Source organism: Asparagus officinalis, chromosome 10 (genome assembly GCF_001876935.1).
Source record: "Asparagus officinalis chromosome 10, Aspof.V1, whole genome shotgun sequence".
In the NCBI taxonomy this organism is placed as follows: Eukaryota; Viridiplantae; Streptophyta; class Magnoliopsida; order Asparagales; family Asparagaceae; genus Asparagus; species Asparagus officinalis.
The window spans coordinates 2,052,679-2,067,221 of record NC_033803.1 but is presented as its reverse complement, the minus strand read 5'-3'; the positions used below and the strand labels follow the sequence as shown (position 1 = coordinate 2,067,221).

General features: G+C 33.5%; 1 protein-coding gene and 1 long non-coding RNA gene across 2 annotated transcripts in view; one reads left to right on the top strand and one right to left on the bottom strand.

Annotated features, from left to right (window-relative positions):
- On the top strand, positions 1-8,632 carry LOC109826296. The gene is made up of 2 exons (XR_002243265.1): positions 1-99; positions 8,373-8,632. It is a non-coding gene; the product is annotated as an uncharacterized LOC109826296 (long non-coding RNA).
- Positions 13,886-14,543, bottom strand: part of LOC109825730 (1-acyl-sn-glycerol-3-phosphate acyltransferase 1, chloroplastic) — a 2,216-nt gene continuing 1,558 nt past the window's right edge. The window contains exons 4-5 of the mRNA XM_020392606.1: positions 14,451-14,537; positions 13,886-14,347 (exon numbers count right to left, since the gene is read on the bottom strand). Of these exons, the coding sequence (XP_020248195.1) occupies positions 14,111-14,347; positions 14,451-14,537 (324 nt within the window). The 3' untranslated portion in view covers positions 13,886-14,110. The remainder of the gene's footprint in view (positions 14,348-14,450; positions 14,538-14,543) is intronic.

The following is a 14,543-nucleotide window of genomic DNA, read 5'->3' as shown; positions in this document are numbered from 1 at the left end:
CGGGTCAAGGGGAGGAGTTGTCGGCCGTTGACTCGATGGAGAGGAGGAGATCGGCGATTGATCTTGTGTTCCAGTTTCATGCTTGAATGGGAGAAAGAGGTATCCAGTTTTTGAATAAGCGTTAGTGTGATCGTAAATTCTGACGTACAAATGTGTAATTAGTAGGCTCACAAAATGATCACATTGGGCACGTACACGTAGATTAGGGGGGAATAGATAAATAGATACTTTAGGGACAACTTGTGAGTTCACCAATACTTGTGAGTTCACCAATACAAGGGGAAATGATCATTTTATCCTATAAATTTATGATGCATATTCCATCAAATGATGTTTGGAAACAATGGTTGGCAGACGTCTTTTTCTTTATGCCATTTACATATGCAAAACCAATAACGTAGGAGGTTTCGTTCTATAATTGTTCAACAGCAATCTGACCAGAGATGTTATGCACATCAATTTTTGACAGTGAGTAAACAAAATATTGTGATTTTCGCATTTTGTAACGTGGATATCTGGCATAGGTCTGACTAGATGTGGGTTCAGTTGTCCAGTATTCAAATTATTTTTTACAGTTAATTGCGAACAGACTCCCCTTATGCTATCATCCATGTAGTTCTATTTGTTGCGAATAGGCCCCCTTTAGTAGTGATCCAAATGCGAATACATCCCCTTAGTGATATTGGGGATATAATCCATGATGTTGGCCATTTTCGACCGCAATTGTCAACTCGCAAAGAATATTTTATTTATTCGCTAAAATCTCCGATTTTTTTGGGAATATAATCCATGATGTTGGTCATTTTCGACCGCAATTGTCATCCCAAATAGAATATTTATACATACTCCGTATTCTCGAATTTCTCTACTATGGCCCATAATTTTGATTGTTTTGAGTCAAATCACGAATTTTCATCAATGAAAGAATACTTTGGCATATTTCAAAATTTGCGAATATATGTGGACCATCACCAATGATTTTTTCGTTTTAGACCAAATCACGAATTGTTGTCTTGCATAGAATATTTTATGAATATTTTATTTTCTGAATTTTTGTGGACTATAACCCATGATTGTTGTCGTTCTTGACTCAATCATAATTTGTCATACCGCATAGAATATTTTATGCATAATAAAAAATTCTCAAATTTTTGTGGACTGTAATCCATGGTTTTGGCTAATTTGACAAAATCGCGAATTCATATTTCTCATGAATTAATGTCTCGCATAATTTTGTCATACTGAAGATGTGGGCTATAACCCATTTTTTGTTATTTTTGACCAAATCACAAATTAATGTCTCGCATGAAATATCTTATGAAGAGTCCAAATTTCCAAACTTTTGTTGACTGTAGTCCATGATTTTGGACATTTTTGACCATGTCACAAATTGTCATCCCGCATAGATATTAAATGGGTACTCCAAAAGTATAGGATTTTTATGGATTATAACCCATGATTTTTGACCAAATCACAAACTATTGTCAACAAATAATAATTTATGCATATTTCGAACTTCTCGAATTTTTTTGGACTATATGACCCATGTTTTTGCCATTTTTGACCTAATCACAAAATTTTCATCCCCCATAACATTTTATGAATACTACAAAGTTTTTTAAATTTTTGTGGAGTATAACCCATGATTTTGGTCATTTTGAAGGACGTAACAAATTGTTGAACCCTCGCAGAATATCTTATGTGCATTCCTAAATTTTCAAACTTTTGTTGGCCATAACCCATTATTTTGGTAGTTTTAGACTAAGCCACGAATTGTCTTCCAACAAAGCATATTTTATGCATATTTCAAAATTCTTGAACTTATGTAGCCCATTACCTTTATGTTTTTATTTTCGACAAATCACAAATTGCCATTCCGCATAAAATGTTTTATTAATACTCCAAATTTTTTGAATTTTATGGACTACAACACATGATTTGGCCATTTCCCACAAATTGTTGTCCCCTTTATAATACTTTATGCATACAATAAAATTCTCAAGTTTATGTGGACTATTAACCCGTTATTTTGATTGTTTTCGATCATACTACGAATTGTCGTCCATCAAATAATATTTAGTGCATATTTCAAATTTCATGAATTTATATGGACTATATAACCAATGATTTTCGTCATTTTAGACCAAATCGCAAATTGGCGTCCTACACGGAATATTTTATGAGTACTTCAAAATTTTAAATTTTTTGTGGACTATGACCCCATGATTTTGTCCGTCTTTGACCAAATCACAAATTGGTATCACATATGGAATATTTTTGCAAAATCCAAAATTTGTTAAATTTAGTAGATGTAAACCATGATTTTGGTTAATTTCCACCAACTCACAAATTGTTGTCCAACAAAAAATATTTTTATGTATATTTAAAAATTCCTGAATTTATGTGGACTATAATTGTTGTTTTTCAACCAAATCACAAATTGTTGTCCCGCATAATATATTTTATAAATGCTCCAAAAATTTTGAATTTTTATTGACTCTATAGCCTATGATTTAGGTCATTTTTTATCAAATCTTAAGTTTGTCATCCTACATAGAATGTTTTATGTGTACTTCGAAGTTCTCGAATTTCTATGGACGGTAACCCATAATTTTGTTTGTTTTCAACCACATCACAAATTATCATCTAGAAATAAGTATTTTATTATGTTTCAAAATTCTTGAATTTATATGCACTATTACCCATAATTTTGTCATTTTTATTAAATTATAAATTATCCCGCATAATTAATTTTCTAAATACTCCAAAATCACAAATTTTCGTCCTACACATAATATTTTATGCTTACTCTGAAATTATCGAATTTTTGTGGACTGTAACCTATGATCTTGGTTGTTTAATCACGAATTGTCATCCAATAAAGAATATGATATGCAAGTTTCCAAGTTTGTGAGTTTATATGGATTATAACTCATAATTTTTGTCATTTTAAACCAAAAGACTAATTGTAGTCCTACATAGAATATCTTATGAATACTCTAAAATCTTGAATTTTTGTGGATTACCCATGATTTTGGCTAATTTCGGCCAAATCAAGAATTGTCATCTAGCAAAGAATATTTTATGCATATTTCAAAATTTCCGAATTTGTATCAACTATGACCCAAATTTTGCCTTCTTTTATCAAATCACAAAATTTTTTCCCGCATAAAATAATTTATAAATACTCCAAAATTTTGAATTTTTGTGGACTATAATTCATAATTTTCGCCATTACCACTAAATCATGATACAATTTCATTTGTTTTATCAAAATTTTAATTGTTGAATATAAGGATTTATATTATTATACAAGCACTTCACCATTTTCAAGTCAATAAATAAAAATTTAAAACATTAAATGAAATAAAGAAGCCCACAACGTGCAAAGCATGTGCATTATACGAGTGTCACTAATATATTCAAAACTAAGTTAATTAATTTTATTAGTTTATTATCATATGCACAATAAAATAGAGAGAAAGGGAGGAGAGGAGAGGAGACAGAGGATGAATTAGCAAGTTTTTTATTGACCATCCTAAAAAACAAAGTCTTTCCTTCAAGACAACAACCAACCATAACTAAATTATCAAAAGCAAACCACAAATTGCAGCAGGGTAGGAGATTATACAGACTCCAGAAATTGCTAAAATAAATTGTCCATTGCATACATCTTTTTTAGTTGGATGCTTTGCAATATTCTCAAATTTCTATAAACTATAACCAATGCTTTTGGCCACCTTAACCAAATCACAAATTGCCTTCCTGCAATATATGCATATGCCAAAATCTCCGAACTTTTTTTAGAATATAACCCATGATTTTTGCCATTTTCATTCGAATGGCAAATTGGCGTCCCGCATAAAATATTTTATGCATACTCTGAAATTATAGAATTTTTGTGGACTATAAACCCATAATTTTGGTTATTTTCATCGAAATCACGAATTGTCATCCAACAAAGAGTATATATATGTATATTTCGAAATTTGTGAATTTATGTGGACTATCACCCATCATTTTTATCGTTTTAGACCAAGTCACAAATTGTCATTCCGCATAGAATATTTTATGAATACCTACTAACCCATGGTTTTGGTTGTTTTCAATCAAAACACAAATTGTCATCCCACATAGTATTATTTATGCATATTCCAAAATTCTCGAATTTCAGTTGACTATAACCTATTATTTTGGCTAATTTCGACCAAATCACGAATTGTCATCAAACAAAGAATATTTTATGCATATTTAAAATTCCAGAATTTATGTGGACTACCCAAGTTTTTTGTCATTTTCAACCAAATCACAAATTGATGTCCAAGTTTCCAAATTATTCTGGACTACAATACATGATTTTGGTCATTTTTGACCAAATTGTAAATTATCATCCCTTGTAAAATATTAAATGCATACTCCCAAACTATAGGATTATGAACTATAACCCATGATTTTGGTTATTTTTGACCGAATCACAAATTATTGTCAAATAATATTTTATGCATATTTCGAAATTCTCAAATTTATATGGATTATAACCATGTTTTTTGCCATTTTGGACCAAATCACAAAATTGTTGTTCCCCATAATGTTTTGTGAATGCTATAAAATTTTCAAATTTTTGTGGAGTATAACTCATGATTTTGACTATTTTCGACGACATAACAAATTGTCATCCCACATAGAATAACTTATGTGCATTCGGAAATTTTCAATATTTTGTTGGCCATAACCCATTATTTTGGTAGTTTTAGACTAAGCCACGAATTGTCTTCCAACAAAGAATATCTTATGCATATTTCAAAATTCTCGAACTTATGTGGACTATCACCTATGTTTTTTATTATTTTCGACCAATTCACAAATTCCCATCATGCATAAAATATTTTATGAATACTCCAAAATTTTCAAATTTTACGGACTACAACCTATGATTTGGGCCATTTTCCACCATCACAAATTGTCGTCCCATTTGTAATATTTTATGCATTATATGTAATTCTCAAATTTCTATAGACTATAACCCGTGATTTTGGCTGTTTTCGGCTACACTATGAAATTTCGTCAATCAAAAAAATATTTAATGCATATTTCAAAATTCGTGAATTTATGTGGACTATAACAACTTAACAAGTGATTTTTGTCATATTAGACCAAATCGCAAATTGTTGTCCTACATGGAATATTTTATGGGTTCTCCAAATTTTTTAAATTTTTATAGACTATGAATTTTGATCGTTTCTGACTAAATTACAAATTGTCATCCCCGATGAAATGTTTATGCAAAATCAAAAATTCTTAAATTTTAATACACCACAACCCATGGTTTTGGCTAATTTCTACCAATTCACACATTGTCGTCTAACAAAGAATATTTTTTGCATATCTTAAAATTTCCAAATTATGAAGATTATAAACCATGTTTCTTGCTGTTTTCAACCAAATTACAAGTTGTTGTCACCCATAATATACTTTATGAATACTTTAAAAATTTTAAATTTTTTTTGACTATAATTTTTATTGACTCAAACCCATAATTTTGTTTATTTTCAATCAAATCATAAATTGTCATCCTGCATAGAAAATTTATGTGTACTCTGAAATTCTCGAATCTCTATGGGCTATGTAATCTAGGCTGTTTTTGACCTATGGTTTTTACAGTTTTTGACCAAAGCACAGATAGTCATCCAGGAAAAAATATTTTATGCATATTTCGAAGTTCTGGAAAATATCAACACTATTACCCATATTTTTTGTATCATTTTTGACCAAATCACAAACTATCATCTCGTATATTTTGTTTAGATTAACATTCAAAATTTTATCAAGCAAATCACAAATTGTTGTCCAGCATGTTGCGCTATACCTACTCTGAAAATCTCGAATCTTTGTGGACAAAGAATATTTTATGTATTTTTTAAAATTTGCGAATTTATGTGGACTATAATTCATGATTTTTGTCATTTTAGACCAAAGGACAAATTGTTGTCTTTCGTGAAATATTTTATTGAATACTCCAAAATTTCCGAATATTTGTTGCCTGTAACTTATGATTTTGATCGTTTCGACCAAATCACAAATTGTCATCTCACATAGAATATTTTGTGCATAATCCAAAATTCTCAATTTCAGTGAATTGTAACCCATGATTTTGGCCAATTTCAACCAAATCAAGAATTGTCTTCTAGCAGAATATTTTATAATATTTCAAAACTCCTGAAACTATGTGGGTCGTAACGCTTTTTGGTCGTTTTCAACAAAATCACAAATTTCTTTCCCACAAAAAATATTTTATGAATGCTCCAAATTTCCTGTGGACTATAATCCATGATTGTGGCCATCTTCGACCAAATCATAATACAATTTCATTTATTTAAACATATTTTTAATTGTTGAATTTAATAATTTATATTTCTATACATGAATTTCACCATTTTCAAGTCAACAAATAAAAATTCAAAACATTAAATGAAACAAATAAGCTCAAGTGCAAAGCAAGTGCATTATACTAGTTTTAAAAAAACATAGCACAAACATATGAATATTATTGTCATAAACAGCATATTTGCACAATGGACATCTATTCAGGCTTCTAACTTGTCCACAACTCCATGAGGGCAAAATCTTTTTTTTTTCATGAGCATAAATATAAGGCTGGCTAAGAGCCAAAATTCATTTGTTAATACTGATGCTCTCAAAGGTTTTTGCATTCAATTTTTACCATCTAAATTTTAGCAACCACTAGTGTTCACTCTATTAGAGCATCTTTCCTTTGAACTTTATTGATGGTCCTTTCTGCAATTCAAAAGGCGAAAACCTTCTCTATTATCGTTTTAAGGGAATTTCTTATATCTAAGAGATTCAGTGAAATTGTGGCATTGAGATCTACCCACGAAATTTCTGGGATTTAAGAGATCGTCAGTGGAATTGTGGCATCTAGATCTACCCACGTTTGTGTGAATTGTTGAGGGGGTTTAAGAAGTTGAAGATGACAGTGATTACCTCCAGATCAAAACCAGGAGTTGTAAGAAGATTTGTTAATCGTTGCACAAATTGTTGCAGTTATTGCAATGGATGGACATAGACCTGACTCGAGAAATCAAGTTGAACCAGGATACATCATCAAGGACCCTCTTGCATTAGATTTTTCTTCTCGTTCCTTTCTTTAAATTGTGCGAAGTTATTTTAAGTTGTTACTAGTCGGTGTTGGTTATTTTGGACCTTCTCTTTATTCACCCTCTCCATATGGTGTTTTCAAAAAGTCACTTTGCAACCGAGCACAACTCTCAGAAGAGAAGAGATTGATGCATGACTGGAACCAAAATGCATCAAGACATGGTACTAAGAAATACAAAGATGACACTTGACTTGAAAGGACATTGGTTTCAAGAAAAACTAAAATTTTATTTGGATATGAAACATCGTGCTTGTCTTGTACCCTATCTCCAACATCCTTCTTACTAGCCGTGCTCCACTGAGAAGTTATGAATGATAGAAGAGGTTTGTAATGAGTTATAACAGCAGATATTCAATGATAATCACTAGTCGCAGAATTAAGTGTTCGGCTCATTATATGACCCTAAAAGTGTAGTCCTGCATGAGATGTGTGCTAGAAAAGTAAACATAGGTAGCCCCGTGCATGAGGCCCAGAAATAAGTGTTCGGCTTATTATATGATCCTAAAGTGTAGACCTGCAGGAGATGCATGCTAGAAAAGTAAAAAAGGTAGCCCAGTGCATGAGGGTCGGATTTACGCAGCCTTACCTCAACATGCGAAGAGGTTGTTTCGAGGATTTGAACCCATGACCTTTAGGTCACAAGGCAACAACCTTACTGTTGCGCCAAGGCTCACCCTCTTATGTGTGCTAGAAAAGTGTGTATAGTAATTGTTAAGAGTGAACCCTAGGACTTCATCATGTGTCATGACCTTAAAAGTGAACATTCTGCACCAGATGTTTGCTACAATGGTATCCGGTATAGTTCGATGTAATTTTTGAGAAGCATGGTAGAATTCCTATTCTTACGAAGCTCGTCATATTTGGTGGGAGTAGTTCAAGGATGTGTGACTTTTCAGGAGGTATATGGTTCATTTGTAGACGCATAGTTTAGATGTGAACATCTTCGTATGAACTCCACAGCATTAATGTATGTGATAACGCATAAGTGACATTCTTATTGTTCTATTTTCCTCTTTAGATTTGTTGGGATCTCCCTTGTTTGTGAAATGATAGCGTCTGATTTAGATCGTCATTTTTAATATGCACTGGCCTAGTTACATGTAATTTTCATAGCCGTATCTTTATATTATCTTCTAAATATTCAATTTACCAGTATTAGACTCTCAAAAATCGAACTCTTTTATTATTTATACAGGACAAGCTTCAATTGAGGGTTTGCATTCTCAGCTTAAGGGCAGGCTTGGGAACAGACAGATGTATGCCTTTCAGACACAAAAAAAAACTATTTACGTACAACTTATGCAACCGACAGCAATGTAAAATTAAACTCTGGCCGGTTACGTATCAGTATTGTTTGAAACTCTAAACGACAATTGAATTATACATCATCGTATATAGATGGAAGTCATAGTTGACGGTAAATTAATTATCGGCAGGATCATGTCAGTTTTTCTACTGTTCTCTGTTTTGTGGTACCGGCCGTTTGAAAGTGAGTGAATCCTGTGTATTGAAATTGAAGTCTGGCCTGTCATATTCTTTGTTCTTTTAGAGCATCTCCAAGAGCCTCCCTATCTCATGTCCTTGAGTAAATTTAGGGAGTATGACGGGAAATTTTGGCTCCAACAAGCTCCCTATAATGAAGACTAAATATAGGGCTTATGATTTGGTATTCGAAATCAAAGACAAGAATGACTGCTTATATTTTGTCTCAACATAAGGAGCATTGTTGGAGCAATCGCCCCCCTCCCCTTTCTACTCCCTATATTTAGTCTAGGACATGAGATAGGGAGTCATTTGAGAAGCATTGTTGAAGCATTTGCTCATTATTTACCTTCCTATTTTCTAGGATGAGAGATTTGCTCCTCAAATATAGGGAAAACCTAAGATCATTGTCGGAGATGCTCTTAGTTGCTGAGAATATTTGATTATGCATCTTTTTCCAGATGGTGAAGTATATATTTAAGCGGTGGTTATGGATGTGCTCTGCTCTGAGTTTGCAGGACTCAAAAGGAATCTTAGGAGTTAAATAAGTACATGGAAAACTTGTTCATTCAGAAAAATACTCTCCAATTGATCATCACTTATTCGAAAGCGATAATCAAAATTGAAAAGGAATTACAAAATTAGAGCAGAATAAAATTAGAGCGTAAATTCTATCAAACGCTGGATGTTTTAAGTTGCGGAGGAACAACAGACAAAAGATTGACACGTTCACATAGAGATGCTCCCAATTCTTCAGAAATATAAACAGTGTAGTACGCACTAGGGAATTACTTTGCTTTCCGAAAAAAAATACTGAAATTTCAAGAAATTTTTATTCCAAAAATCAGTTTTACAGCGGAATCTCAACAAGATTACAGCAAGATTAGAAGTAAGCTCTAAAGCTAAAAAGGATTACAGCCGAACTGCCGTTTTGAGTAACGATCGGTAAAATTGTGGTTATCTCATCTGCAGGATGAAAAATTGCTTAACGAGTAGGGGTGCATTCGGTCCGGATACGGCTCGGATATGATGTTTATCATATCCATATCTGCTTACCCATTTCGGATACGGATACAGATAGATCTTTGTAAGGAAGATTCATATCCATATTTGTTAAAATCGGATACGGTTACAGATATAGATGCGGATATGCATGCGGATAGAAAACAGATATGAGAAAACTAGATAGTATTGAAAAAACATAGTTCATGTGATAAAAAAGTGATCGTTAATATGTTCATTATAACTAAAAAGCTAAGATTAGACATCTTGATCATCAAAAATTAACCACAAATCCACAATTTAATAATTGAAACTATCGTAAGAGTATGACTAATATGAATTCGGATATTTCGGATACGGATACAGATATTTCACTTCAAAACCATATCCGTGATCATATCCTATCGGTTATATATTTGAGTAACCATATCCGTATCCTAACGGATACGGTTACAGATTTTTCTCGGATGCGGCTACGGTTTAGCACCCCTATTAACACGGGTTCGACGTGTCAAGCTGCACATACCATCATCTAGAGAGAATATTTTCGTTGTTAACTTATCCGCTACCAAAAAATAGAGTTGCTGCAGACAAATAAACAAAAGTAACTCTTATGTCAAAATATTAACATTGCAAAAATCGAATATAAAAAAAAAACCTTATTCATGCAAATTAATATGTCAGCTCATACTGCTGTCATTTTTTTCCAAATTAAATCTTCTTTGTTAATACTTCCTTATGCCCGTTACATGTGAGAAAAGAAAACTAATATACTAAAACACCTAGACTCAGATTTGAGAATCATGTGGAGCATATCTGGAACCGTTAACCAAACTGGGATGGAAAATTTGTAAATTCTTGTTTGCCTGAAAATTGTATATGAGATGGAGTGCATTGTGCTCTTTTTAACAAAAAGCTAATTATTCTATAGATTATTTTACTAAAACTAGGCATTGAAAAGAAATATACGGATACAGATCTTTAATCAATATATATATACACACAACGGTGTCCTTGCATTTGGGTTTTGGGTAGCTTGTGGCGTGTGACACAATGTTTCCATGTCGGAGAATGATACTCGTGTATTCATTTCCATTCATCACACAGAAGACTGATGATAGAGAAGTAACAGAAATCTGAGCTACCGATGGTTGCTCATCCTTCTGGACAATATCTAAGAAAAGTGCAGTGGAGTAAGAACAAGGGTAGACACGTACAACAAGTGGGAGAATCAAAGATTCACTATTCATACCACAGTAAATGCTACGATATTATTTACTGTAGCATTATTGTTGTAGTAAACATGAAACTGGACACTTGGGGTTTTTTTGAAAGAATACTGTAGCATGCTACACGGGAATACTATAGCAGCAGCGGGATACCTTGGCAATTCAAAAAACACCATAGCAATTAAAAATCGGGATTGCTGTAGCGGGGAAAAAATATATGTCGTGCTTTGCACGGTGTTCACACTCGTTGAGAATAAACTCTGGGAGGCTCGAAAAGCTGTTAGAGAAAATAGAGTTGAAAGGTTAAAATAAGGACCCTGTCAAAGCTAACAAGTTGCATGGAAACAGTTTAACATCGTGACTACGACACTTTGTCACCTTGGATCTATTTTACAAAATAATAAAATGATAATAGAATTAATTCTCTAAGACCTTGCCATTTGGGACTTACGTTTCAGTTTTCTTTTTAGAGAGATCACTCAACTCCAAATGGTCAAGTTGGGGCTCTGCTTGCCCTATTATTTGCATTTTTGCAAAGTGTAACCGTCTAACTCCAAAAGAAAACTTTAGCTGCAGTTTTATAAAAATCTAGTCATTTCTCTTTTAACTCCAAAAATGCAAGTGAAAGGTGTATACTTCAGAAAACCACAGTCAGTCAGTTACAGATTCCAGTTTCTAAACACAAAACTATGAAATACAAATAATAGTAGTTTAAATAACTGTAAAGGAAAACATGGCTTACAGGACTCACCGGTACACGAGGAATTGCCTCCTGAGTTGTAAAATTATTGAACCCTGACAAGCTCAAGAAGAAACTATGGTATGGTAATAGAAATGGCCTGCTGATTAATTCAGCAGAAGTATGAAAGACAACTCATGGTTTTGGTTAGCCTTTACTTGTTCAGCATTAAGTTTTAGAGCTTTAAGCAATTTTTGATTAGAAGTATAGGTACATAGAAATCAGCTGAAATCACAAGCTGAGTTTCGATTGAGACTCTCAAGGTGAAATAGAATATTTACAGAACAACTCGTTCATAACCTTCTCCATATGGCTGAGCACTTGGATCCTGCAAAGGGACACAGGGAAGGGTCTGATCTATATTTATACTAATACCTGTGAATTGGAAGAGGAAAAATTCTAGTTGTTTCTAATGTAAATAGTTGCCTCTTGTAAGAAATATAACCACCTTAAAGACACCGCTAAGAGAAGTGATAAGGTTATGATTAATGAATTAAGGAGAACTAGAGGTAAACGTAAGAGAACTTGGTTGGAAGTAATTTAAGACGGGTACAAGATATTGATTAACTTCATGGAGAAGATAGATGTTAGCAGAATTGAAAGAAATAATAGGATCTATGTTACAAGGGTACTTCTATTTGGAGCTGGCCTGTGTTGTGCCCGTACCCAACACCAAAACTTCAATGGAGGCTTCTTGGTGCACTTTTTCAAATGCATACGCAATTATATAATACATGATTTAATTAAAACACTCAACATATACTTCTTGGACATATAGGTATATACTTCACATGTAATTTTCGAAGCTCACTGGACATAAGAGGGGTTCATTTCAACCTGTACCCAGTTCAAACTATGATTTAAGAGCCTTCTGTATATGAAGTTAAAAAAGGATCAATTTTCTAATTTATAGATCTATGTTATAAAAGAAACATATAAATGTTATAGCGATTCTATTTCATAGCCCATTAAACAAAAAAATAATAATATAGATCTCATGTAAATCATTATTATTATAAATACATGTATCATATATATGTAGTTGTGTCCAATGTTCAAAAAAACAGTTCCATTATGCGCGTTGTCCGAGAGCGAGTCACGATTAATCAAATTATGCGCTTATGCAGAATTATGTGTTTTTGAATATTTTAACATATATTTATTATTTTTCATACATAAAAATATATATAATTCGTAATATTAGAACATATACTAAGAAAATGCCAATAAGCATGTGACTAAATACTCAATAACTAAGTACTTAAACACTCAATCCATTATCCATGCGTACACCATAATTAACTAGCTACTCAGATAGAATTTATTAATTAAACACTTAAACTAAAACAAGAAGTCAGGATGACATCCTCCTCAACGGCGACAGAAGCTCGGGGAACTTAACTACTGACCAAGTCCACTGAACAAGTCCACGTACCGGAGCTTCGACTGAGAATCTTCAACAGCGAGGAAGCTTCGAAGAGCTAAAGTAGAAGAAGAAAAGGCAACGAGATTTAGGGCAGAAGGCATGGAAGATTGTTTGGAGGGCGTTTGAAGCTCGGTGGAGAAGAAGGTGAAGAGAAGACCTTGCAGGTGGAGAAGGCGAGGCAAAAGACGGTGATTAGGGTTTTTCTTTTTACGCGGAGAGAGAAAGAGGGGGAAAGGATTGGTATTTAGGATATAGTTTAGAAATGGGTAGGGATTTGTTGATTAAAACGGGTTCAGGTTCATTTTTTGGGCTCAAAACCCATTAAACCTGAAAGTACAAGTCGCCCGCGTATTTGTTCATGCGGGTAAAGAGTCATAATTCGCTCAATTATGCGGATGTCCGCATAATTAAGTGAATGAGCCCATTTCCAAGGGGAAATGGACCAAGCCTGCATAATCGCCCGGATATGCGGATGATTTTTCCGCCTTTTGAACACTGGTTGTGTCCTTGTAGCCTACCCTTTACAAATTTGCCGTGTCTCGTACCGTGCCCATACCCGCACCCCGTATCCATGTAACTTAGAATAGGATTGAATAGCCAATCAAAAAAAATTAGAAAAGGCTTTGTTGTTGCTGATCAGATCCTTTTATAGAACGGCTACTTATATAGAAAGCAACACCAACTACACGAACGCTCACAACAATCAGGGGGGGAAATATGTTTGAAGTTTAAATACTTGCATCTAATATGGAAATATACGCCGGCATGACAAACAAATAAAAAGATATTTCTATACTAGTGAGTCACAGAATTGGTTGATTGTTAATCCATAATAAACCTTATTCAGCACACTTCTCATTTGCTTCAAATTTGTGATCTTATGGTTTTTCACACAAAAATGTATTCTTCCGACTAAATTTGCTCAACTATAATTTGTTTACAGGAAGGGGGAAAAAGAACAGACAGTAAGAACGAAACATGTACCTTGATTTCAAATTATATCTCCGCATCACAGATCTAAGCTAAAGAGCTTAGAAATGAGAAAAACAATGCAATTACTCAATATTGTGCACCCCATAACCATGTAGAACAAGTGTATCTGCTATCACATTCCTAGCTTCACTGCACAATGCATCTGCATTTGTACCTCTTATAGGCTTGTGCATAATGACTTTCACAGAGCCAGAATTCAATACACTCTCCTTTCCTGAAGGCATTAGATTTCCGGTTCCCAAAAGGGTAATCGGCACAACAGGTACTCCAGTCTTTACAGCAACACTGAATGCACCTTTCTATATTAAGACAATTAAAGCAAAATTTTAGTAAATAAAGGTCAAGCTCTAATAATGGATGCACATTCAAAAAGATACTAAGTTATTTAGCTTTGATCCTCACCCTGAATGAACCTAACTTCCCATCCTTACTCCGAGTTCCCTCTGGAAAGAAAAATACAGATGCCCCCTTTTTCAACAATTCCACGCACTGTTT